Source organism: Thamnophis elegans, chromosome 7 (genome assembly GCF_009769535.1).
Source record: "Thamnophis elegans isolate rThaEle1 chromosome 7, rThaEle1.pri, whole genome shotgun sequence".
NCBI classification, from domain to species: domain Eukaryota; kingdom Metazoa; phylum Chordata; class Lepidosauria; order Squamata; family Colubridae; genus Thamnophis; species Thamnophis elegans.
The window spans coordinates 20,995,920-21,023,060 of NC_045547.1; the positions used below are offsets into that span (position 1 = coordinate 20,995,920).

Consider the following 27,141-nt stretch of genomic DNA (forward strand, 5'->3'; position numbering starts at 1 on the left):
CTGATCGCTAAGCTCAGTGTCTTAGCCACTGAGCCACCGCGGCCCTATTATTAAATTTACACCTTGCCATTTTCCGGAAGGGCCCAAGATAGCTTATAACACTAAAACAAAATTATATAACCATTACAGGAAAATCAATATTTTTAAAATCATTGCACTGGAGATAAAAATATGGAGAGGTTGCAGGGAAAGCAGGCAGGAGGAAGAAGGGAAGAAAGTTAGATTGTACGAAGCATGCCACAGAGTTTAGGATTAACTCAAACCTTAGTTTAATTTTCATTGGCAATGAAAATGAAAATGATTTTTTCTGATTTATTTTACAGTTGTAGACATCCAACCCAAAAGCTGTGATGTTCTCTATCATTAGATAAAGTAAAGGCATATGTGCTAGTCGTCCCTACCTCTAGGGGGCGGTGCTCATCTCCATTTCAAAGCTGAAGAGCCAGTGCTATCCAAAGATGTCTCCATAGTCATGTGGCCGGCATGACTAAATGCCAAAGGCACACGGAAAGCTGTTACCTTCCCACCAAAGTCCCTATTTTTCTACTTGCATTTTTACATGCTTTCGAACTGCTAGATTGGTAGAAACTGGGACAAGGAACGGAAGCTCACTCCATTATATGGAACTAGAGAGTCAAACCGCCGAACTGTCGACCTTTCTGATTGACAAGTTCAGTGTCTTAGCCACTGAGCCACTGCTTCCCTGTATCATTAATAAACCTCAAAGAATTTATACCTAAGTTTTCAAGTTGAACTCCAAGGAGACTTAACCCTAACCCTAGCCCTAAATTAGAATAATTTTCCTTGGAAATGGAATTTCCCCGTGTATTTTATTGGAATCCTCTTCCCCATCAGATTTGCCTTCTGGAGGGGCCAGCAGCCGACAGGCCACAACAATATCTACATGATTTTGCCTATAGCTCTTCAAATTTTGCAGAACTGCATCTTCCATCTTCCCTCAGTTTCCCAGGATGACTAGGAACTGCAGAGAGTTACAGGTGCATCAGCTGAAGTGCCGTAAGTTCTCCATCTCAATCAAAATGCAAAAGGAATCAGTTACCATAAACACCAGAGAATGTACAGTCTCTACAGTACACAATAAATACCAAAACATGGTTCATAATAGCTGTGTGGCATTTACATCCGTGATAGAACATTATATGCAGGGTTTTATAAAAGGAAAATCTTACACTCCATTCTAGTGCCATTCTCGGCTCCTTCACAGGTCCATTACTGATGCTCAGGTTGAGGTTTTGAACAGGAGTCAGATGTTGAAGGCCAGACCTGGAGATTGCTTTCCTGTAAGAGAGGGGAAACAAATAGAAATTTAAAATGATTGAATTTGCCATCCTATTTCATTCCCGACCTGTAACCTGCATGTAAAAAGCATTTTTAAAAAGGAACCATTTATGAATCATGTACCACTTCATCAGCAACAGGGACTGATCCCCTTTCATGAAACTACTTGGGTGTACAATGTTGTTAATTAAAGTTGCTCTCTATATGAGTTCAGTTGGAAGAAATATCTACATAACATAACATCCTCCTTTAGCCAGGAACTGAGGGTAGTTGTGAGTACAACGAAGCATTAGTTTTATTCAATTTTAATTTAAACTAAATGTAATAAATAAATTTTCTAGATCTTTGTTCTGACCTAAACTGAGACAGTACAAAGCACACACATAGTCCCAAAACCCCTCTTTTTATTTCAACGGCTGTGAATTATGTTCATTCACAGCCTGTAATGAGTCACAAATAGTTTGTAAAGAGTTCAACAGAAGTCTGCCAAAGTCTTTCAGGATAAGGCTTTAACTCCCTTGAAACACTGCCAAAGACCTAATTGCCAATTAGTTTTCCAAGGCCACATGGAGCACAGAGTCAAAATGGAGCTTCAGAATTGAAACCAACCAGAACGAACAAAGTTGCTTCCCGCAAAGCCTCACGTGCTTTTGCTCGTTCTTTATGTCTTATGGGAGGGGCCAATCATCTCCAAGCCTTACTCCCAAGTCGCTCCTTTTGTCTTAACTGTTCTTGCCATCTGGCAACTCTGCGCATGCGCGCACTGGGAACAGGCTCCCCCTGTTCCTCTGCCTTGCTGATGTCCAACTCTGGAAGCTCTGGAGGCAGCACATAACTCCCGGGTGGCCCTGACCCCCTCTTTGCCTCTGATGCAGAGCCATCGTCCGAGCTTTCCCCAAACTCCAGGACTGGCCCATGTTCCTCCCCAACCTCCTCACTGTCTGACTCTGCAGCCAGCTCTTCAGGCCATCAGCGGACCACAACAATCTTTCTGCTATATCCCTATTAGTCTCAACTGGTTTTCCATTATCACATGATTTTTGTTCTAACTGTTCAATATTACTGTTTAAATTTTATTTATGATGATTTCATATTTTGTGTTTTTATTGGACTTTCACTGAACTGTATTAACTGGAATCTAAGCAATCTAAATGCACACAAAACCAATATTATTTTGTTCAATTGGTCAGCATGCAGTGCAATCCATAATGTCATCAGATGCATCATGACATCAGTGCAAAAAACAATATAAATTTTGCAATTTGTCTTGGTCACATCACTATATTTTAAATCACCATGGCAGTAATTACATTTCTGCAGCAATAAAATTCTTTAAAGGGAAGATTCTAGGCTTGGTGTTTTTCTCCTTACTTCAGAAGCTGTTCAGTCTAAATGTTTGAAAGCCCTGCTCCATGTCCTTTATTCAACTCCAAATGTCCTCATTCAACTTCAACTTGGATCCATTTTTCTTGGGGCCTACCTGAGAATTTGCTATCTTGGATTTTGGCTGAAGCAAATTGTTTAGGGTGCATCTCTGGTTCACTTCACCCTACAGAATAGGATCTCCTCACCACTGAGGAGGCAAATTGACTCTGATCTAGAGTATTATGGTGTGTCTCATTCCAGGCAATATTGTCTCCTAGCCCAGATAAAGCTTCAATCAAATTCAAACAGAGGTTTTAGATTTATAAAATGACAGGGCCAATAATCAAATTCGATTGTGGTGCAATTGCAAGTTCCCCATGGACAATTCCTAGCTATTTCTATAATACCTTAATATTTCATACAGGAGGCTATTCACCTTGGCCAGGGATGGTATTCACTTACCGTCCCCTACCAGTTCACAAATATGAGCATGCGCCCACATCCGCGCTTGGCTCAGGATTTCGTGCATGTGCTTTGACTTAAATGGGATGCCGTACAGCTGGGGTGAGTGGGCGGGGCCAGCTGCAATTTCCGCTACCAATTCGGGCAAACCGGTCCGAACCAACAGAATACCACCTTTGACCTTGGCTTATATTAGTATATTATAGACTAATATACTAGTCTCCCAAACAACAATCGTACCTGTCTATTCAGGTACAGAGGTAGAGACAATAATGTAATATTATTGCACTGCTCATTGTCCCATTGATGAAATCTGATATTCATAAAACTGATCAGCTGAATGTTTAGTTGTCTTTCTAATCAAGAAACTACAATTATCCTGTCATAAAACCTAACTTCAACAATCCCTACAAAGATTGCCAAATTTCTGCAATAGCTCTGGCTTGCAGCTGCTGTTATTCTCTTTTCACTACTGTTTCATGGAGGAGAGCTGTCCTTTATTTTAAATTTTATATATTTGTGTTTTATTGGTGTTTCTGTATTTTAAATTCTGCATTTGTGTTGTATTGGTCTGGGACAAAAAATAAAATCAATTATTATCCATCACATTCATATCTATTTCCACACACACATATCCTTCTTATTTTTGCCTAGTTGTTCTAGTAGTTCATTTTGAACACACATATGAGTTTGCAAAATACATCATTTTTGTGATTCAAAGGAGATAAATTTAGTTTTTTTGCCAAGGCCTCACATGGGAAAAGCATTGTGTAAAGTCCCTTCCAACTTAGCTAGAACGGACTGTTAAACAATCCTTTCGGCAGTTATTTTAGTCTCTCACTCTCTAATCTCCTCTGTAGAAACTCCACATATGCTTTTTATAGTGCCAAGGCTGTACCTATTCCTATACTCTTCCCGTTCTATTTATATATTGCATGGATGTACAGCTCTTCCACCTCTTTCTTCCCTTTTCTCCAGATCTGCCAGTTTATGTAGTTATGAGACTTATAATCAGCTTCCCCAGCCTAATTATCAAGTACTAAAAACATGACATAAATACCCATTACTGAAATAAGTCTAACTCTGCTTGGCAGATATTTTGCTGTGTAATAGCAATGTGCTTTTCTTGCTGGAACATATTGTTGAGAAATCATTTTGACTGAACACTACTAAACAAATAGCTTCAAATGATCTATTTTAAAATGCCTCCGAGATTGCGTTCATGCCAATACGTGGCTGTCATCACAAGAGAAACATCAAAAGTGTTCCTGGAGCTCACATGCTGTCGAGTCCAAACCCAAAGAAAATCACAGTGAATTCCAATTCTTAATTTGCTTACACCTAACAGACAGAATCTTGCCAGACTAAAGCTATAACCTTCTAACCTAATAGAGATTACCTGGGAGATTCTAGGGTGTGACTATTCTGAGTCCTTTCCTCCCTCTGCCATCCAGTTCAGGACTGAGCAGTCTCCTATTCTGGACTCCCTCTGGAATGTACAGACTCTGCCCTCGGAAACTATGGTGCTCCTACCAAGATTGCCCCCCCCCCCACTCTTTCTTCAGATGCACATCCATCACACATCCAGTCTTCCCATAACAACATTTGCAAAGACAGCAAACATGAAAAGGCATTCCTTCATTAGAACTGCTTTGTACTATGTTCAAATGACAAAAGTAAGAGCTTCCGAGTTCTTCCCTGATGCTGACCAAAAATAATTTGCCACCAGGAGTAGTGCGCCCCCAGGAGTGCTCCCACTCACCACTATTTTCAGAATTCATCCTGCCCTGTTAATATCCAATGTCTTGTTTCCTGTGATTCAAATGCCTCCAATATGGCATCCCCTAACTATGAAGCTATGTTGTTTGGAATTTGTTCAACTGAAGAATAGCAATTTGGGAAAGCTGATATGACATACATCTCAGTAAGTTGCAGCCTGGGATGTCATCAGAGGTGGTATTCGGTAGCGGAAATCATGGATGGCTCTGCCCACCCCCTGCAGCTCTATGGCATCCCATTTAGGCCCCTTTTTCGCAAAAAGCGCGTGCATGGAAGGCTTAGCACATGAACGGAGGTGGTGCGTGTGAGCAAAGTCAGTGCGTGCACACTCACATTTGCAAACTGTTCGGGAATGGATGTCATGTCTAGGCACTAAAACAAAACATAGTCAGGTCTTGGTTAGTTATCGAATGAGAGACTGGGAGAGTAAGCCATGGCTGTGGGTTAGCTTGGAAAGTTTAAATGATATCTTAGAAGAAAGAGGTAGGGAAGCACTTCTATGTTGTTGTCCATAAAATAGCATGAAATATCCATGAATCCATCAAGAGTTAAACTTCTTACTTTTTTTAGAAAAAGCTACTCCTTCTATCATATATCAGATGAAAGATTTTGTCTGGATTTACACGCTGCCCTAAACCATAACATGATTTATTTGGGTCTGTCACATTGAATTCAGACAATGTGATTTGTAAACATAAATTATGGCTTTGTTTCATAGATGAATACAGTTAGCCCTTGACTTAAACGGTAAAGATAAAGGTTCCCCTCGCACATGCTAGTTGTTCCCGACTCTAGGGGGCGGTGCTCATTTCCGTTTCAAAGCCGAAGAGCCAGCACTGTCTGAATTCATCTCCGTGGTCATGTGGCCGGCATGACTAAATGCCAAAGGCACACAGAATGCTGTTACCAAAGGTGGTTCTTATTTTTCTATTTGCAATTTTACTTGTTTTTGAACTGCTAGGTTGGCAGAAGTTGGGACCAGTAACAGGAGCTCACTCCGTTACAACAGTTCATTTCGAGACAGTTCAACGCTACAAGAGCACTGAAAAAAGTGACTTATGACTGTTTTTCACACTTGTGAGCATAGTAGCATTCTCCCTGGTCATGTGGTCAAAACTCTTGGCAACTGGCTCATATTTATAACAGTTGTAGTATTCAGAGGTCATGTGATCATCTTTTGCGACCTTTTGACAAGCAAAGTCAATTGGGAAGCCAGATCCACTTAACAACCATGTTATTAACTTAACAACCGCAAGGATTCACTTAACAACTGTGGCAAGAAAGGTCATAAAATGGGACAAAACTCACTTAACATTGTTGCTTAGCAACATAAACGTGGAGTTCAGTTGAAGTCAAGGACTACCTGTATGAACCTAGTTGTATAGCTTGATTTATTTAATCAACACATCTTGATTAAAACCAATTAAAACACATCTTGATTAAAACAAATATTACCAGTGCAGTCTGTGAAGTCAGCCAGAAATGTTTCTAAAAGTAAAATGAATTAATTTCTGTCTTTCTGTTGCCATCCAAGGCATGTTCATTTTACCCCCATTATTTTTTGTTGAACCTATGTAATCAACCTTTAGGTTGTTCATGTCTGTTTCTGGCTGATAATTATTTAGAATCTCATTTTTCCAGTCTGGTGAACTCCAAATATATTGGATGCCAATTGTTTATCATTCGCCACCAGCCAAAGGCTACATTGGCTGAGAATTATGGGAGTTAAAATCTAATATCAGATATGAAAAAAAAAGTTAGTTTATAAGATCCAGTGCTGCACCAAGTTGAGATATGGCTATTACTTTAACAGGACTCAACGCAAAGAGAACTAATATAAAACTCTCAAGTTCAACATATAAATAGTCCAACAATGTCTCAAACTATGGAACTGGAAATCTATTTTAGGCGCACTGTTCATAACAATGCTCCTGTATACAATAACTGTTTACAAATCACATAAACACCTAAAAGTCAGCACATCCAAAGATGAGAGTAATACTTTATAAGTATAACCAATAAGATTTGTTCTGACCTAGGCTTCCCAAGATCATGAAGCAGACTCCTCATCCCAATAATGTCTTTTATTTAGGTTAAAAGGAATTCCTCTCCAGCAAAGTCCCGGCAAACAGTCCTTCGTGAGATTTCACAACTACAGACCTTTATCAGGCTTGGAGAGTTGCCAGGCCGATATCTTCCAAATGCCACGCTGTAGCAGCAATTAATTGGCAAAAAATCAGGAACAGATCTTTACCTTAATGAATTGAACTAATTGACTCCTGCAAACTTCCGTCCCCTTTCCCTCCTCTTTATTCCCCAAGGGAGGGGTCATTTACCATCCACCTGTGCCTTTACTCCCAAGTTGGCCCTTGTTCCTTAGCTGTTCCTGTCTCCTGGCAGCTCTGCGCATGTGTACATCAAGAACAGAATCCAACTGTTCTTCTGTCCCACTGATACTTGACTCCAAAGCAGTGGTGAGTTGCCAATTTTTTTGCTACTGGTTCGGGCACGCGCTCCCGGGTGCGATGCATGCACAGAAGCATCCGTGGGCATGGGCAGAGCCTCCTGCAGCCGCTACCAGTTTGCCCAATCTGGACTGAATCAGGAGCAACCCACCTCTGCTCTAAAGGCAGCTGATAACTGTTGGACGACCCTGGTCCCATCTCTGCTCCAACACCGAGCCCTCATCAGAGCCTTCCCCAGACTCCAGGACTGGCCCATATTCCTCCACAACCTCCTCACTGTCTGAGTCTGCCACCAGCTCTGCTGGCTGCAGGTGGGCCACAACAATATTGTGCAATGCTTCAGATTCCATTCCCGCGAGTTGCTGAGGAATGAGTGAGGTAGCCAGAAAAAGATGAACCTCAGGCTGTTTTCCAATACTCCTTTTCCAAATTATTTCCATAGATTTCAAGACGTGTTTCTGACCCACATTATTATCCGCTAACTGGCTCCCTACCAATATTTTGCTAATAGACAATAACATTTGACTACGGTACAATATATTGGGTGAATTCTGATACAAAGGTAAGCTATCTTTGTGATCTGAGAAATGGGATAAAAATTTGGGGTAATATTTTTAAATTATGTCAGGGCTAAGATGGTTCTTTAAATGGATATTAAAGTTACGAAACTTTTAAAGTTAACTTTGACAGGGCCACTCAATTTTATTGAAAGGAGCTTAAGCATTTCTAAGGAATCTGTGAATCAGTCTAAATGTTAATTGATTTAAAGATTTGCCAGGTAGCAAGATTAGGTTTGATCTGAGTTTCAAAGGCAACAAGACTCAATTAGAATAATGCAGATTTGATTCCATAAAGGGTTCAACCATGGGAGAATTTCTGAATACGTTTAAGACTTTAATGTGTTAGTATGGCTGGAGCTCCTTGCTGGATATATTTGCATGTGTTTTGCATATTCTCTGTTTTGTTCATCCGCTTTCTGTTGAATTTTTAACTTTGTGAGCTGCTCAGAGTCGGTCTGGAATCAGGAGGAACTGAAATCAAATAAATAAGAATTGTAATAAACACAGCAAGGATGGTACACCCTTTAGAGAACGTGAACTCTGCCAAATTAAACCTATCTTCAAAGGTTTCACTCAGATATTAACCTGCACTTCTTTTAAAAAAGAGGTCAGCACAGATGAACAAAGCAATGTCCAAATTGTTCAGCAAAACTTCTAAAAGTTAACCATCACTTGTGCAACCATTTTTTAAAAGTAAATAAATAGGACAATTGAGGGTTGTACATACAATGCTACTCTGATATAAAGAAAAACAGCAAGTGCATTATCTATCACGATATGGTGGCGCAGTAGTTAGAGTGCAGTACTTCAGGCTACTTCTGCTGACTGCCGGCTGATTGCAGTTTGACAGTTCAAATCTCACCAGGCTCAAGGTTGACTCATCCTTCCGTCCTTCCGAGGTGAGTAAAATGAGGACCCAAATTGTGGGGGAAAATAGGCTGACTCTGTAAACCACTTAGAGAGGACTGTAAAGCACTGTAAAGCAGTATTTAAGTCTAAGTGCTATTGCTATCTTAGATCCATTTAGGCAGGGAAGCAGCCTCAGAATTAATGCTTAAAAAGTGGAGAGCTAGGTGGTGTATAGGTGGTAAGAAATGATTGAAGAAGTGCAAACTGGACACAGAGATTAATAGGCTATCAGATGAACAAATAAATTAAGAGTTAAGAATAGATTTGGAAAAATATAAACGCAATGATCAAATGAGTCAATCCTAAAGGAAATCAACCCTGAGTATCCTTTGGAAGGATCCTTAGTCCAAATTTGGAAGGATCTTTAGCTCAGATACTTTGGCCACCTAATGAGAAGCGAGAACTCATTGGAAAAGGCCCAGATGTTGGGGAAAGATTGAAGGCAGAGAGTAAGATAGCAATAGCACTTAGACTTATATACCGCTTTACATCGCTTTACAGCCCTCTCTAAGTGGTTTAGAGCAGTGTTTTTCAACCACTGTGCCGCGGCACACTAGTGTGCCGTAACATAGTGTAAGGTGTGCCGTGGGAAAAACACTTTATATATAGTCAATATAGGCACAGAGTTAATTTTTTTTAACATTTTCTAATGGTGGTGTGCCTCGTGATTTTTTTCATGAAAAAAGTGTGCCTTTGCACAAAAAAGGTTGAAAAACACTGGTTTAGAGAGTCAGCATATTGCCCCCAACAATCTGGGTCCTCATTTTACCCAACTCGGAAGGATGGAAGGCTGAATCAACCTTGAGCCTGGTGAGATTCAAACTGCCAAATTGCAGGCAGCCGGCAGTCAGCAGAAGTAGCCTGCAGTACTGCTTTCTAACCACTGAGAATTCTGTGAGAGAGTGGAAGACAGGGAAGCCTGGTGTACTGTAGTCGATGACTTAGGGACTGAACAACAACAACGAATCAAACACAAGAAACCGTAAACCAGATCAAAAAGAGTAGCGGGAGGGGGACTGTTTCTAATTCACCCCAAGCAAACTTGCCTCAACAAATTCTATGCAAAGCATAAGACAGAAATAACACAGCAGAAACTAATACATTCCCTTGTCCCTTTCCCGATCATGGGCAAATGCTCTAATAGGCAGGGTTCACAAAGCTGATAAAACATGTCGGCTGGCTACAGGGAATATGCCAGGCAATGCTTTGGATTATTTTTAGAAGTAATGACATTGATTCATAATTGCAAAAGCTGGGATTCTAGCAGGGGTTTAAATAATGGGAGGAAAATGATGAATCATTGACTCAGTATTTACAAACATGATAAACTTTGCAGCCAGCTTCATATACAGAATTATTACACTGCTACACAATTTGCCATTAGTTTGAACAAAATCAAATCCTGAAATGGATCTAATTGACATTAAGCTCACCTTGGACAATAATCGATGGACCATATCAGTTCATAAAGTAAATAGCACATAAAGTGTATGGCAACAGATGGTACAAAGCCATATCCCAGATATAGTGTTTCAGGACAGAATGAGAAGTGGGTGAATTTCTTGTAACAAAACCTCTCTTTGGCTCAGGCTTCCTGAAAAGTGATCTAACAATCATAATCTTTCCAGGAGGTTATTTTGACTACCTTTTTCCACCAGCCACTTCCCAAACCTGCCAAGCAAAGATTTATTATTTTGAATCTGGAAGTAAACAATGACAATCCCTTATGACATTTTATAACAAGTCAATTTGAACTCTAGTTAAGATGGAGGGCTGCATCAGTGGTTGGTTCTGGCTGGTACGCCCCGGTATGGGCATACCAGTGGCAGCTGGAAGCAGCAGCCACCGTACCGGAATGGTGTTTTGAAGGGCCCACCCATCTGTCTGCGTTCCTTACCTGTATTTAAGCTAACCAGGCTATTTGTGCACACTCACGCAGCGTACGGCGCCTGCGCGACCTCCACCAAGCAGCTGGAGCATCGCAGGGCATGGGTACACATGTGCACAGCACATGTGCCCAAGGTGGACACCTGGTCCCATCACAGCATACCAGTTATGACAGGATCCGCAACCCACCACAGGACTGTGCAGTGGTAGGATTCAAACAATTTAAAAACTGGTTCTCTAACCTAATGACCAGCTGGGTAGGTGTGGCTCGGTGGTCATGTGACTGGGTGGGCGTGATCACCTCAATGTCACTCACGTCAACGGGTGCTTTGCTTTTGTTGTTACAATGTGATAAGGGTTAACCGGAGAGGCAGTTTTTGTAAGCAGGACAATAAAGATTAGTCTAGAAACAACAGAATATCGCCTTCCTGCCTTCCTGACAGGATCAGCCCTGTAAATGGGAAAAAACAAAATGAGATTTATTCCAGCAACTGGTTCTCCAAACTGCTTAGAAAGTTAACAACCAGTTCTCTCGAATTGGTGCGAACTGGCTGAATCCCACCACTGGCTGCATGTCTGTTGCAACAAACAGATCCACAGAACAAAAGTTGTGATCCACAGCATTGACTGCCTCAAAATCAACAACAAATTCTCAAGACGTTTAAAACCACTTTAAGCAGTACTCCAACAAAACCTACTGTATATTCATAAAACAGAGATAATTTCCTTAGCATCCATTCCCACATTAAAATCCTAGCAGGATTGAAATACAGCCACTCCTACACAGGTGAGTATCTGTCTGGGGAAAAGCACAATGATTATCTTGATTGTCTTGTCCTCGTCTTTCTGTCTCACAGGTAGTCCTTGACTTACAATAGTTCATTCCGTGACTGTTTGAAATTACAACAGCCCTGAAAAAAATGACTCATGGCCATTTTTCACACTTATGACCATTGCAACATCCCCATGATCACATGATTTATATTAGGATGCTTGACAACTGACTCACATCATGTGATCCCCTTTTGCGATCTTCTGACATGCGAAGTCAATGGGGAAACCAGCTTTACTTTACAACATGTTACTAATTTAACAACTGCAGTGATTCAATTTACAAATGTGACAAGAAAAGTCGCAAAATGGGGCAAGACTCACGTAACAAATTTCTCACTTAGCAACATAAATTTTGAGTTCAATTGTGGTCGGAAGTCAAGGATTACCTGTATAGTCTTTCAAAGGATGGTTAACTTCATTGGGCACATCTTTCAACACAATTCATATAGCAAAGCAATGTCTCCACAGAACTGAAAACTCTTAGCCACAGGGATACAAATATCAAAGGCCTTAAAAATTAATGCTAAACTGAGAAAGTGCACATGTTCTCTACAAACATTCGCCTGTACACTTCTATTCACAGAAAGAGATTCTTTCTGACTAGCTTGCAAAGGAGACTTTGTTGTGGTTTCTGTAGCTCTCAATTTGTGGTAAGGCCACACTTAGAAGCTGCATCCAGTTTTGGTCGCCACGATATTAAAAAGATGTGGAGACTCTAGAAAGAGTGCAGAGAAGAGCAACAAAGATGACTAGGGGACTGGAGGCTAAAATGTATGAAGAACAGTTGCAGGAACTGGGTATGTCTAGTTTGATGAAAAGAAGGACTAGGGGAGAGATGATAGCAGAGTTCCAATATCTCAGGGGTTGCCACAAAGAAGGAGTCAAGCTAAGAAGGAGTGGAAACTAATCAAGGAGAGAAGCAACTTAGAACTAGGGAGAAATTTCCTGACAGTTAGAACAATTAATCAGTGGAACAACTTGCCTCCAGAAGTTTTGAATGCTCCAACACTGGAAGTTTTTAAGAAGATGTTGGATAATCATTTTGTCTGAAGTGGTATAGGATATCCTGCCTAAGCAGGGGGTTGGACTAGAAGACCTCCAAGGTCCTGTCCAACTCTGTTATTCTATTCTAATTTATTTAAACCTGGTTTGAAATAACCTTGCTTTCTATTGATTTGTTCTGAAGTTTCTGGAGCAGAAACAACAGCTACTTCATCGTTTCTTAATCTAGTTTAAGGCCTAATAAATGAGTATCTAGTGCTCTGTAAACCTGATATTTCTGAAGTAAGACAAGGGTGTCAAAGTAACATCCTGAAGAGGCTTTTCTTCAAATCTGGAGCTCATCTATGGGAGTTCTTGATTTGGATTATTTGATCTCTTTCCTATGTTCATACAGTAGGGAAAGTCTGCCATCAAAATGGGGGAAACTCTGGCAATTTTCACCAGCTTATACAATTGCATAGACTTATAATGTGTACCTGAAGCCTTTATCACACAGTAGCTATTTCCCAAAAGGAAAGGCAAGCAAAATATTTTCATTAAGAGGATTCTTCAAATTTATCCTATTCACAATGATGTCACAAAGAAAGGATAGTTCCTTTGTATAGTGAATGCTGCGGAGATATTACCCAATACTGAGGGTAGACTTTATAGTTAAGGAGATCCCTAAAAGTATTTTTAATTAAGGACAGCGAGAATCACCTGACAGGCAAACACTGAAATATCTCTCTGCTTCTGTAATATATTGTAAAATAGCACAGTGATGCCCAAAATCTTAAAATTACTTGGGCTTGTGCAGTTCTTTACATGAAGAATCTCATAAAATTGATTTTTTTCCAAAATGACTGACTGCAATGTCACCATTTCTATTTAGAATTACTGCTTGTTTAATCTCCATACCTTTCTGAAAGTTTTCAACTCACCCTCATTGCCAAAGCAATCTAGGAAAATGAACTGAGTCAGCCAGAAGTTAAAATTGTAGTTGGCTAAGTTGTTAATATTACTTCTTTTCAGAGGTTAAATTGTTCAGTCCTCCTAGCAGTGCTGCCAATATGTAGAACAGAAATATCCAACCTTGATAACTTGAAGACTTGTGGAATTCAAATCTCAGAATTATTTGCTGGCCGAGAAATTCTGGGAGTTGAAGTCCACAAGTCTTCAAGTTGCCAAGATTGGACACTCCTGGTATAGAGAATTAGAAAAATAACCTTGAGGGAGACATGCAGGAACCATTATCTAGGCAAAAATGTCTGAAGTATTTATTTAAGCCAGGAAATCACAAGGTAACATTCAGAAGGGGCTCAGGAGACACCTCCTTAATTCACTGAACTATAAGAAAGGGGAAGGTATAGTATACTCAGGGGTGGGCTTCAAGAATTGCAGCAATGGGTTCACTGCCCCGTTGTTGGGTGGGAGTGGCCATGGTGGGTGTGGCCTAGTTGGCCTCCTGCACCATGGCGGGGGAGAGGGGGGGTTCACCCTCCCCAGGCTCCAGAGCCTTTCTCGAGCCTCTGGGAGAGTAAAAACTGCTTCCCTGGGGGTCCAGAGGTCCTCTGGAGGCTGGAAACAGGCCAGTTTCTGGACTTCCAGAACCTCCGGTAGGCCCATTTCCCCCCCTCCCGGAGCCTCCATGCAGGCCCTGCACTTACCTGGCATGATGAATGGGCTGTGTTGAGACTCCTGGGAGGGGTGGAGTGGGATGGGCAAGACCAGCCAGGAATGAGATTTGGGAGTTCGCTGAACTGCGCAGAATCTTCGCTAGAAGATTTCCCGAACCCGTGCGAACTCCCAGCAGCCCACCCCTGATTATAATCAATCAAATAAGAGTCTATTATTATAACTAATCTTAATAAAATTAGTTCGAGTCTTCCTTTGGAGTTGATTTGTCTATCTAGTGGGACTGATGCAAGGCATTACTCCCAGAGAAATATAACATATAAAAGATGATGGTAGTTTTGCAAGTTTGCATCTGAGCAGCCTAAGAAAATTCTGGGAACTTTCTTTGGAGATGGGAAACAAAAAATAATAATGATGATGCAGTCATTTGAACAACTTACATCATTAACCCTGTTTAGATTGGCTTCATTTATTAGCATTTTTCAAGCTGAAGTATTACTCACCTGCCACTGGCTAATCCACTTTATTCCAAAATATGGCAAGACTGTCTCTATGTAAGTATCTTGGCACATAAAACAGAAAGTGGACTAAATGATCAGCTGTGAGAACTACATGTCTTTATAAGATCTGGGGAATCTGACATTATCGCTAAGATGAATACAATTGAGCAACAAATGAAATAAGAGCAATTAGCTGGTCTCCCATATTATGCAATCAGGGCACACCTTCAGATTATTTTCACCTGGTTCCTTCATTTTCTTCATGTTATGCAAGACACCTGTCACTGCATCAAAGAGCATATGATTGAGATGGGGAAAGTGTCTTAAAGCCTTGTTCTGTCAGTCTTTTTTTCTTTGCCTCTGGCCAATACAAAGACTAAGGAACATTTCTGAATATTCTATAACTCCGAGACTAAGAAAGCTATTGATCAAGGCAGACCATTGATCTCATTAAAATACCACCTAGAAAATTGATAATATCTGAATAAAAATCCCTACTGCTTAGTTTTGGCACATGTTCAGTGAGTTAGAATCCCTTTTGCTCACAATTTCTAATTCAGGGGATTATTTGAACAGGATAAATTTATCTCATTCCCCTAACTGTACTCCTTTTGTACAAGGTGAGGAAGTGGTGGGCTGCTACTGGTTTAACAACCGGTTTAGTGAGCCTATGCTTTGCCTGCCCCAAAGAAGAGGGAGTCAAACTATTCTCCAAGGCACCTGAGGGTAGAACAAGAAGCAATGGGTGGAAACTAATCAAGGAGAGAAGCAACTTAGAACTGAAGAGAAATTTCCTGACAGTTAGAACAATTAATCAGTGGAACAGCTTGCCTCCAGAAGTTGTGAATGCCCCAACACTGGAAGTCTTTAGATGTTGGATAGCCATTTGTCTGAAACAGTATAGGGTTTCCTGCCTAAGCAGGGGGTTGGACTAGAAGACCTCCAAGGTCCCTTCCAACTCTGCTATTGTATTATTGTATTACATATGCAGTGCTGAAAATGGAGCATTTAGAAGCTCAGCTGTTTACTTTCCAAGTCAGCAATGGTAAGTAAAACAGCTGGGTGGGGTGGATAATCAGCTGTGCTGCATGATTGAAATGAGCTAGAAAGCAGGAAATAAAAAACAGGATAGAGCAGGGATGGGGCCAGCTGATTGTTGGAGATACCGGTTCGCCCAAATCAGTCTAAACCATCTGATTACCACCTGGAGGGAGGGGTATCAGAATAAAACAGCAGCTATTCATTACAGAATCTTCAAACCATACCGCAAATAGATTTATCAAAATTTGGCACTAATATTTATGTGAAATTAGGTTTACAGTCCATAGACAATTCAACCGGGGAGCTGTCAGCTTGGGATAATTTTATAGCAAACTGAAAGGAGAATGGAAGGGGAACCTTTGTGTGTGTGTGTGTGTGTGTGTGTGTGGTGTGTGTGTGTGTGTGAAAAAAAAACCCTTCAGGTGGAGTATTACTAATTTATTTTTATTTAGTTCCCAGTTTTATTTATATCTTTTTTTTTCTCTTTGGTTGTTGAAAGCATGGGACATGCGAGAGTCTCCTTATTTTATCTCTGCAATAACCTCAGTGCAAAGTCACTCAGTGAACTCCAAAGTCAAGGGAGGACTTGAATATGAATCTCACCAATACAAGTTCAGCACCTCTTGGTTTCTCTACTGAGGCAGTGTGGGAGCAGGTGGGAAGTAGATTACAGTAATTGTCACAAGAGCAAGCCAATTGGCATTCTCTACACGGTGGATTTCTGTTTGATGTAGGAAGAATGGGTTGCTCCTGAGCTCAACTATCTGAGGAATGCAGAATACCTACTCAAAACAGTGCATGTGAAATGTACAGTACAGGTTAATGACTTTTCTCTGTCCTCAACCTCTATGTAATTAAAGGTCAGGGCACCTTTGAAGACATTTTCCTACTCGCAGTGAATTGGTTGGCTGATAAGCAAAACCAGACATCTCTCAGTGTGAAGTCAAAGGTTAGAAATTTTTAATTCAGTGCTATGGGGATCCTGGGTAAGACAACACAAAGCTAGAAAAGAGACAGCAGAACCAATGAAAAATTAAGAGTGGAGATACTCATTCTGAATACAGTAATCTTCAACTTACCCCCATTCATTTAGTTACCATTCAAAGTTAGAACAGCACTGGGGAAAAAAGTGACTTATGACTATTTTCACGCTTATGATCCTTGTACAATGGTCATGTGATCAAAATTAAGATGCTTGGCATGTTTATGACAGTCGTATTGTCCCGGGATCATGTCTTCATCATTTGTAACCTTCCCAGGAGGTTTCTGTTCCCCCCCCCTCGCACATATGTGCCAGTCGTTCCCGACTCTAGCGGGTGGTGCTCATCTCCGTTTCAAAGCCGAAGAGCCAGCGCTGTCCACAGAGGTCTCCGTGGTCATGTGGCCTGCATGACTAAACACCGAAAGCACACAGAGGGCTGTTACCTTCCCACCAAAGGTGGTCCCTATTTTTCTACTTGCATTTTTACATGCTTTCAAACTGCTAGGTTGGCAGAAGCTGGGACAAGTAATGGGAGCTCATTCCATTATGCGGCATGAGGGATTCGAACCGCCAAACTGCCGACCTTTCTGATCGACAAGCTCAGGTTCTTAGCCACTGAGCCATCGGGTCCCTGTAGGAGGTTTCTGACAAGTAAAGTCAATGGAGAAGTCAGATTTGCTTAAGAACCACACAAAATACATAACAACTGCAGTGATTAGCTTAAGAACTGTGGGGAACAGGTTGAATAATGAGATTCAACTCACTTAATAACTGTATCACTTAGCAACAGAAATTTGGGGCACAATTAAGGACTACCTATAATCAGTCCAGGGTGAAACATGTAAGAGTCTTCAGACTGAGCAATTCAAATTGTCACTACAATTACGTATTGTAAGTAAAAATCTCTGATGCTGTTTAATACAAGTATCCTCAACTTAAACCAAAGTTCCTTTAGTGACTGTTCAAAGTTACAATGCCATTGAAAAAATGGACTTATGATCATTTTTCACATTTACCACCATTGCAGCATCCCCATGGTCATGTGATCAAAACTCAGAGGCTTAAGAACAAATTCATATTTATGACAGCTGCAGTGTCCTGGGCTTATATGATCCCCTTTTGTGACCTTCTGACAAGCAAAGTCAAAGGGGAAACCTTATTCACTTATCGACCGTGTTACTGACTTAAAAACTGCGGTGATTCACTTAACAACTGTGGCAAGAAAAGGTTGTAAAATAGGGCAAAACTCATTTAACAAATGTCTCACTTAGTAACACCTGTAGGACTATCTGTATACTAAATGTAAAATATATATGATGCTTGCTTCCCTTCCCTGTTCGTTTTTAAAGATAATTGTTTTTTTTTTAAAGATAATTGTTGGCAATATTAATCTGACTATTTTCCCCTTTCTTTTTCTAAATTCTTTTCTACGATTTTTCTTTCTGAAGGATAAAACTGAGGAAACATGTAATCAACTGCCGAACAGAGCAAATAAAAAGATATGAAAAAGTAAATTGTTTCCTTATAGATGCTCCCTTACCTATATTTTGAATATTTATATATTCCAACTCAGCATTATCTTCTTTTTTCACATTTCTCAAACCAATTAGCATTGGGGCTCATCATCTTTTGCAAAATTTAACTAAAAACTGCCCCAATATATATATTTTTCTTATGTCTCTACTATTTGACTTCTTTCCACATTAAAACAGACGCCTTCAAACTCTCATTCTCAATGTCTTTATGATTGAATGTCCCACATTGTCTCCAGCTAGCATTCTTGATATGTTTTATCTATTTTTAACATGTAAACAAGAGACTTGTTGTAGTTACTTTTTATTTCATTATTGCCATAGTATTGTAATGAACATAATCATTGGCCATCCATATCAAATGTGCACATCAAATTCATTACGGTCCCAGAGCCCTTCAAAAATTGTTATGAAATCTCAATTTTTCATATAATATAAGTGGAAAATAGTTAGATACATAATCTGAAGGCTGTCCATAATCACAATAACCTTACCTGTTAATTAAATGTCAATGAAATTGAGGTAAAATATATTTAATAATGCTATTGCCCCAGCATTAAGAAATAGTATAACATATACACCAAAAAATACCTGAACTATGTTTAAAAAATTGTGGGATTGGTATGTTGGGATATATATAAATAACTGTTTGTTCTCCCTCTGTTGCTTATATAAATCCAGTGAGGTAATGGATAACTTGAATTTATTTTGTAGTATAATAATCTGAAACATAGTTGGGATAGGACAAACATATTATTGTTGAGTAGATGAATACCAGTCAGTCTAGACTAGATTACAGATGCCCTGAGAATAACCCTATCTTTATCTGTAAATGTACACATACACTTATATGTAGACGTATATACTGCATATATTCCTGGATCCTATATTGTCAATAAATATGCAGATAGCTTCTGCACCTTGGGGAATCTCCAATACAATACTTCAACCCTATCTGGACATCAATCATTTGGACTGTATTTTCATATTCTGGGAAACATCCTGGTTGAATTATTGCATTATATATGGGCCATCCCTTTGGAAATAGTTCAGAAATGTTACTTAACAAAAATCCTATTTTAATTACTGAGATTGACAAATGCAGAGTTGATCTTTGAGTCTAGTCCAATGTTTTAATGATCTTTTAAAGCCTTAAAAACTTGGATCTTCCTAAAGGGATAGACATAAAGTCCTCCAGATGTTTTTCAACAACTCTTATAAACAATATTCAGCCAAGGTAAAGTATATTGGGAGCTGTAATTCATACGAATGTCTTAATGGCCAAACATTACTTGCATTTTATCTTTTTAAAAATGCTTCATTCCATGTATATGTACCATTAGTAGTCTTTGATTACTCAACATTCCTGCTATTTAAGCTAGATCTATGTGATAGTAATAGCAATGGCACTTAGACTTATATACCACTTTACAGTGCTTTACAGCCCTCTCTAAACAGTTTACAAAGTCAGCCCTAACAATGGCTCCTCATTTTACCCATCTCAGAAGGATTGAAAGTTGAGTCAACCTTGAGCCTGGTGAGATTTGAACTACCAAATTGCAGGCAGCTGGCAGTCAACAGAAGTAGCTGCAGTACTACACTCTAAACACTGCAACACAATGGCTTAGTGGCCCTCCATGGCCCACATAGAAGGATATATATATAAAACAGAGAAGTATTTTGAAGGATGCTCCATCAAAGGACTTCATCTGATATCAACTTTTATTATATTTTCAGAATCTTCAGAGTTGATAAAGAGAATCTTCTTCCCACACCCAGAATTTTAGATTATAATACGTTGGAAATAATGTTCATGAAGCTGTGTTAGATAGCTTCATTAATAATATTTACATTGTTGCCTACACAAATTATTCTTCATCCCCAAGAATTCCTATTACTGAATGGATTAAAAAGAAAGAAAGAGGTTACTGTGAATGTCTACAATAAGTGAATATTGTTGTTTTTTGTGTGACTGCTGACTATTCTATATGTTTGGTTCATGTACGTATGTGTTCAACAATTTTTTTCCATCTCCCAGTCAAGAAATTACTGCCCAAATAGTTAACATCAGACAAATCCATCAGAATTGCCAAATGTTGTTCCAGAAGGATGCTTTTCAATTAGAACTGAATGGAGACATGTGGAAGAGTCCTTGTCTTGCTTTTTGTTTTGCTCATTCTTCCTGTCCAACAGCTTCAGTGATGATAACTGCTAATAGCAGAAACCAGACATTTTGAATGGGAGGTTAAATTGGTCTATCTGTCATGCATCAGTCGCTGTTAATCTGCCAATATTTGTTGAGATATATCTGTGAGTTCAGACATTTTCCAAATGTAGTACTGAAATTATCTAAAACAGCCTTGCTTAAATGGGGAGCATTCAAACATCAACTCCTGTGGTTATTAACAAAGTTTAGCTTTATTCCGGAATAAAAATAACACATATAGAGGACAGCATGAGGCAGAAGGTTGACCTAGGGAACAAATTAATATATCATTAGAATGAACATTCTTCTATATCTTATACACTTTATAATGCCTTGTTAAGGCCACACTTGGAATACTGCATCGAGTTTTGGTCACCACGATATTAAAAAAATGTGGAGATTCTACAAAGAGTACAGAGAACAGCAATAAAAGATTATTAGGGGACTGGAGGCTAAAACATAGGAAGAATGATTGCAGGAACTGGTTATGTCTAGTTTAATGAAAAGAAGGACTAGGTGTTCTGACACCCTTCATCCCACACCAACACACTCCGAGCCAAAGATAGCAATAATAATAGCAATAACAGTAGACTTATATACCGCTTCATAGGCCTTTCAGGCCTCTCTAAGCGGTTTACAGAGTCAGCATATTGCCCCCAACAACAATCCGGGTCCTCATTTTACCCACCTCGGAAGGATGGAAGGCTGAGTCAACCCTGAGCCGGTGAGATTTGAACCGCTGAACTGCTGATCTAGCAGTCAGCCTGCAGTGCTGCATTTAACCACTGCGCCACCTTGGCTCATGTTATGGCATTTAATTAAGAGACTGACAGGTCCTTGGGAGCAAACCGGCACAGACAAGCTTTGGCAGCAATCCAGAACAGATAAGCCGTGGCAGCAATCCAGCCTGCCAAGCTCACAATAATGTTCTCCAACATTAATTCCTGCGTTGATTTCTGCAAAAGGGGCGTGTGCACAAGCAGTCCTTTTATAATCTGGAGAGGAGCCTAATGACCACCAGCTGAGTGCAATTACCTCTTGTAATTGCGTAATTGTTCCTTACACCTATTAGCCCTCGGGTGCTGGGCATCTAGGAACAACTCCCTTGGCTCCTCCCCACTGGTCCAAGGCTCAGGCGCCTCCTGGTGGCCAACCAGCCTCTCTGCACCCTGCTCGGAGTCAGAACCCTGTCCAGGGTCCTCCACATCCTCCAAAGCCGACTCATAGGGCCCCTCGCTGTCGGAGTCTGGTGGCAGCTCCAACAGCTCCTGCTGGGCCACAACACTAGGGGTTGCCACAAAGAAGAGGGAGTCAAGCTATTCTCCAAAGCTCCTGAAGGCAGAACATGAAGCAATGGATAGAAACTAATCAAGGAGAAGAGCAACCTAGAACTAAGGAGAAATTTCCTGACAGTTAGAACAATTAATCAGTGGAACAGAAGATATGAATGCTCCAACACTAAAAGTTTTAAAAAGAGATTGGATAACCGTTTGTCTGAAATGGTATAGGGTTTCCTGCTTAAGCAAGGGATTGGACTAGAAGACCTCCAAGGTCCCTTCCAACTCTGTTATTCTATTCTATTCCCTTCCATTCCATTCTATTCTATTCTATTCCATTCCACTCCACTCTACTCTACTCACTTTTTATACTATATATACCTTAGCTTCTGTGACGACCATCAAATTCTAGCAGCATAGATCTTATTCGAGTTTGATTTCCTTACAACGTAAGCTATGACCATTTGCAAAATAAATTTACAAAAATATGCATGTACACATGTATGTATGAAGTTTGTCTAACTATCTGAAACTAACCAGACTCATAAGATGGAATAATGCAATTTGCCACCTGAAAGAAGAACTAAATCTATGACATCAATCACAATGTCTGAGAGGCATTTCTGCATGCTACGAAACTGTTAGTCTGCAAAGTTTCCAAAAACCCCTGTCATAAAATTGTTCACCTCAAAATAGTAGCTTCCATATTTAATACATTTTCTGCCATATGGTACATTCTGCTTTTACTTTTTAAGCTTTTTGTGTGTCTGAACAAGTCTCTGCAGTTTTTTTGGCCAGTATTTGGAGGTGATTTGCCTCCGTCTTCTTCCTAGGAACAAGAAAGAGTGGCAAGCCAGGGCCATCTGGCTAAGGTAGAATTAAAACTCACAATCTCCTGATTTCTAACCTGGTGCCTTAACCACTACACTAAACTGTCTCTCTTTCTTAGGTTTGAGAAAGTGGGAAAATGTGTTCCCTACTAGAGTTGTGCATGTGTTGTGGCCTTCCAGCGGCCAGTGGAGCTGGCAGCAGATTCGGACAGTGAGGAGGTTGTGGAGGAACATGGGCCAGTCCTGGAGTCGGGGGAAGGCTCTGATGAGAGCTCTGTGTCAGAGGCAGAGAGGGGGCCAGGGCCGTCTGACAGTTATCAACTGCCTTCAGAGTCAGACATCAGTGAGGCAGAAGAACAGCTGGAGCCTGTTTCCAGTGTGCGCATGCACAGAGTTGCCAGATGAAGGGAACAGCTAAAGAACAGGGTCAGCTTGGGAGTAAGGCCACAGGTGTACAATGAATGGCCTCTGCCTGAAGAAATAAAAGATGAGCGAAAGGGGAGTGGAGTTTGCAGGAGACAATTTGTTTGCTTAATTGGTTTGTGACTCTCTGAGACTCCTTGCCAAGTTTTGCAGATATCAGCCTGTCAGCTCTCCAAGCCAGATAAGATGTGTGACTGTAAATCCTCCTTTGAAAAACTTTGCTGTGAATGAGCAGAATTCACTGCAAATTAATAAAAGGGGATTTTGCCAAGACAAGAAGTTTGTTTCAGGCTCTTGGGAAGCCTTGGTCAGAACAGCATGCTTTTAAAAATAGATTCTGAAGAAATGCTTTGGGCCTCATGTGAATATGAGTGCAGTACTGTACTCTTTGCTGGTGCGTGCATTAAATTTAATAAAACATTTTAAACCACTGCATTGTTGCAGGCTCATACAGAAACCTGAAAAAAGAAGTTGCTTTCATGAATACCAGAAAAGCATGGTATTCATAACATTCACAGCCATACCGGTTGGAACGGGATCCAGAACCCACCACTGCACCATAGTCATTCAGTGAGCATGAACAGAAGTTCAAATTCTCATTCACTGACACGTTCTCTGATTCTTCATTACTTTTGCTTGTTTCTTCACACTCCAAATTAAACTGCAGGTTGCCCTAAAGAAGCATTATAAAAGCATGACTCAAAATAGTATACAGTATCCCCTTTTGTGTAAGTCTATATTAGGACACATTACATGCCTCCAGTTTTTGAAAGCTAGAAGTTTCCTTGCTATTAGATCCATGCATAAGTGAAAGATCTCTGCCAACTCCGGTTGCCATGACAGCCGGAGCCACATTTTATAGCAATAGAGCCTCATTAGCCCTGGAGGAATTGTAAATGCATTTTATAAAACTTCCTACAAATAGAAATAAGGAAAATATATACAGAAGGAATTAGGCAGTTGCATAGCCTATCTAAAATAACAGAGGTTTGAGGTCAACATTAAGTGACTGGAGAGCCACTTAGTTTTTTCAGCAGGTTCAATTTTCAAAGGTTAAACCTTCAACTGGTATTTCCAAAGGGCCCCTTGACAAAAAATTTCTCTTCTCAAGCATGACTTTCACCCTTTTGAACTTAATGGTATGCAGGACAAATCCATAGAGAAAAACCAGGCCATCTTGCTGTCATCCTGTCCCTTGTCAGCTTTATGGAAGTCTTTGACAGCTTCACAGTTATAGTTTTTCATAGTTTCTTTCAATGTGATTCATCAAATAAAGCCCACACAATACTAAGGCACAAACCACCCTTTCCTAACCTGCTTCCCACAAAATATATTGGCTTTTGACCACACTGCATGGAAGATCATGAGCATAGAAATCCAAGTCAATTGGAGGACACCAGATTGGGGAAAACAGCAGTCAATCATAGTTTAAAGCAGGGGTCGTCAATTTTTCGGACCTCAGGGACCACTAAATTCATAATTTTTAAATCCCACAAACCACTAATATGATCTGCCTAATGACTGGCTGGGTGGGCATGATTAGGTGGGTATGTGACTGGGTGGGTGTGGCCAACTCAATGTCACTCACTTTGAGGGGTAGCATCGCCAGCCACTACTCGCCCTTCCCCTCCCAGCCACTCCTTGCCTCCCCACCACGGCTCCTTAGGGCCCCAACAGGAAGCCGTTGTTGGAGCTAAGCAGCCACCACGAGAAAGAGTTGGCAAAATAGCTCAGTTCAAATTGGATCTGACCAAGACGGAGGCTCAGTAGAAGCACCTCACTGAGGACTAAGAAACAAACTAAGAAGCAGAGGGAAGACCTGTGTGAGTGCAAGGCCAGGTACCGGTGCCTGGAGGCTCAGTAGGCTGAGGTGGTCAGCCAGTTCCAGGCGATGATACAATCCTACTAGAACAAGGCCCTCCAGCTCTTCGCCACCAGTAGCACTTCCCTTCTACCTTCACCCAAAGCCCTGCACCAGAATTTTGAAGCAGAGCCCAAGTCAGAATTTCTGGCCCTCTCCGACCCACAAAAAAAGACCCCAAAGGGGGAGACTCTCTGCAGTAACACAAGCATGTATTGTATGTATCTGTCCTGGGGGGCATAGTTGAGGACCCCTGATTTAGTGCAATATAAAAAATGCAAATAATTTTTCTGCGGATCACCAAAATTTTCTCAGACTGCCAGTTGGTGACCACTGATTTAAAGCACCAGTGTTCAACCTTGGCAACTGTAAGACTTGTGGATTTCAACTCATAGAATTCCCAAGCCAACCATGTTGCCAAGGTTGGACACCCTTGGTTTAAAGCCACTAATGACTGTGTCCCATATTTTGCTTGGTTAGACTTAGGAGAGCTCTTTAGCACTTCAGACAACAATTCCAGAGAAAGCAGAGTTGATAATATGGATTCAGGCCACCCTCATGAGACATGAGGTATTGGACAATACATGTTAAGTTATCCAAATTCTGGTCTCCTGATACTTTGTAACTAACTGTTCTCTTGATTATTTTTTTTAACTAACAGCCAGATCTTTTCCTTTATCTTCATTGCCTCTTCACTTAACCCAAATAACAAGGCAGCACTGAAAAATGTTAAGTTGCTTCATGACCCATCATAGCACTGATGATGTTACTTAGTCAGGTAAGGAAATATCTGCAAGCAAACAGTCAAGCTCAGAGAACACCAAGTCCTCCCCAGTTCAACCCTAAGCTACCTATAGTCTCTTCTTTATATGTGCAAGTTATAGTATTTTTCGAGTATACGACACACCGGAGTATAAGATGCACCAAGAGTTTGAAGAAGCAAATTAAAAAAAAGTTTTTGCACTCTGCAGACTTCCCAAAAATGGCCAGTTTTTCATGAAAAGGGGCCCATTTTTTGTCAGATAAAGGGCGTGAATAGCCTTTAGGAGGCTTCCAGAGTGCTCCTGGGGGATGGAGCCCTCCCCAAATGAGCAAAAACTGCCCCATGTTTTGCAAAAATGGGACCATTTTTTGTCAAAAAAAAAAGGGCATGCATAGCCTTTAGGAGGCTTCCAGAGTGCTCCTGGGGACTTGGGGGGGGGGGGGAATTGAGCAAAAAACAGTCTGTTTTTCTCTCACTTCTACTCTCCCCACCCCTCAGCAGCACTCTGGAAGCCTCCTAAAGGCTATGTATGGCCATTTTGGTGAAGGGGTGGGGTTTGGAGGGGGCTAAAAATGCTGTATTCAGTGTTTAAGACGCACCCAGAATTTCACCCTCTTTTTTGAGGGAAAAAGGTGCGTCTTATACTCCGAAACATACTGTAATTATTTTATACAATAGTATTTAAGATTACATTTCCAACGCCAAAATTGCAATAGGATAGTCAGAAATATTTTCTCTGCATCTTCTTTCATAACCTTAGTAATCTCTAAATGACAACAGAATTAAGCCATTCTCCCTATCTGAGGTACGGGAATTCTTTGTAACGCTGTGAAAGTAACATTCTGACCTGTTTCAGTTTAAGCAGGCAAGCATTTACAGGCTTCAGCAAGTAGAGCAATAATGTGTCAAAGCAAACATGCCCACCAGCAACATTTAACAGAAAAGTGAAGTCTTGCCTGTGAGTGTCCAAAGCCAAATCAGAGCATGGGGTGACATAGTCCAAGAATACTCCAAGCTTTCAAGAGTCATGGAAGACGTAAGAGTCATCTTATGTTAGAAAGCCAAGGTTCAGGTAGGACATGTGATTCAGAGACATGGAAGCATGGAACAGTTATTCACAACCGTCAGCCTGGCAAGATAGTCTAGACAAGAAGCACGACTAATAGGATGATTTATTGTAAGGTTACAATAACAAAATCTTGCAAAGTTTCATTAACAAAATCTTATAAGTCTGCAAGTATGTTTCTCCCCTGTTACCTTTATAGCCCAATAATTGGATATATATATGTTATATTTATGCTGATAAATAAATAAAGGGAGACTAGTATAGATCTATTTCAAGCTATTTAGCTCTCATCAGCTAGCCACACTCTTGTTGGGAATCAAACCTGTGCTCTATTGCCTCTTAGGCAGATGTGTTAACCATTGAGCTACAGAGCTTGACTCCTTATCAGCCAGCCAGGGTGAGAGGTATATATTTAAAGTCACAACCCCTGGTATGCCCAAATATGGGAGGAAGGTCGCACTTCCCCTCTCTGTCTTCGGCTCGT

At 40.6% G+C, this 27,141-nt stretch overlaps 1 protein-coding gene across 1 annotated transcript in view; it reads right to left on the reverse strand.

Moving 5' to 3' along the window:
- The window catches only part of DGKI (diacylglycerol kinase iota), a 328,663-nt gene that overhangs the window by 170,348 nt on the left and 131,174 nt on the right, over positions 1 to 27,141 (reverse strand). The window contains 1 exon segment of the mRNA XM_032220500.1: positions 1,191 to 1,299. Within this exon segment, the coding sequence (XP_032076391.1) occupies positions 1,191 to 1,299 (109 nt within the window).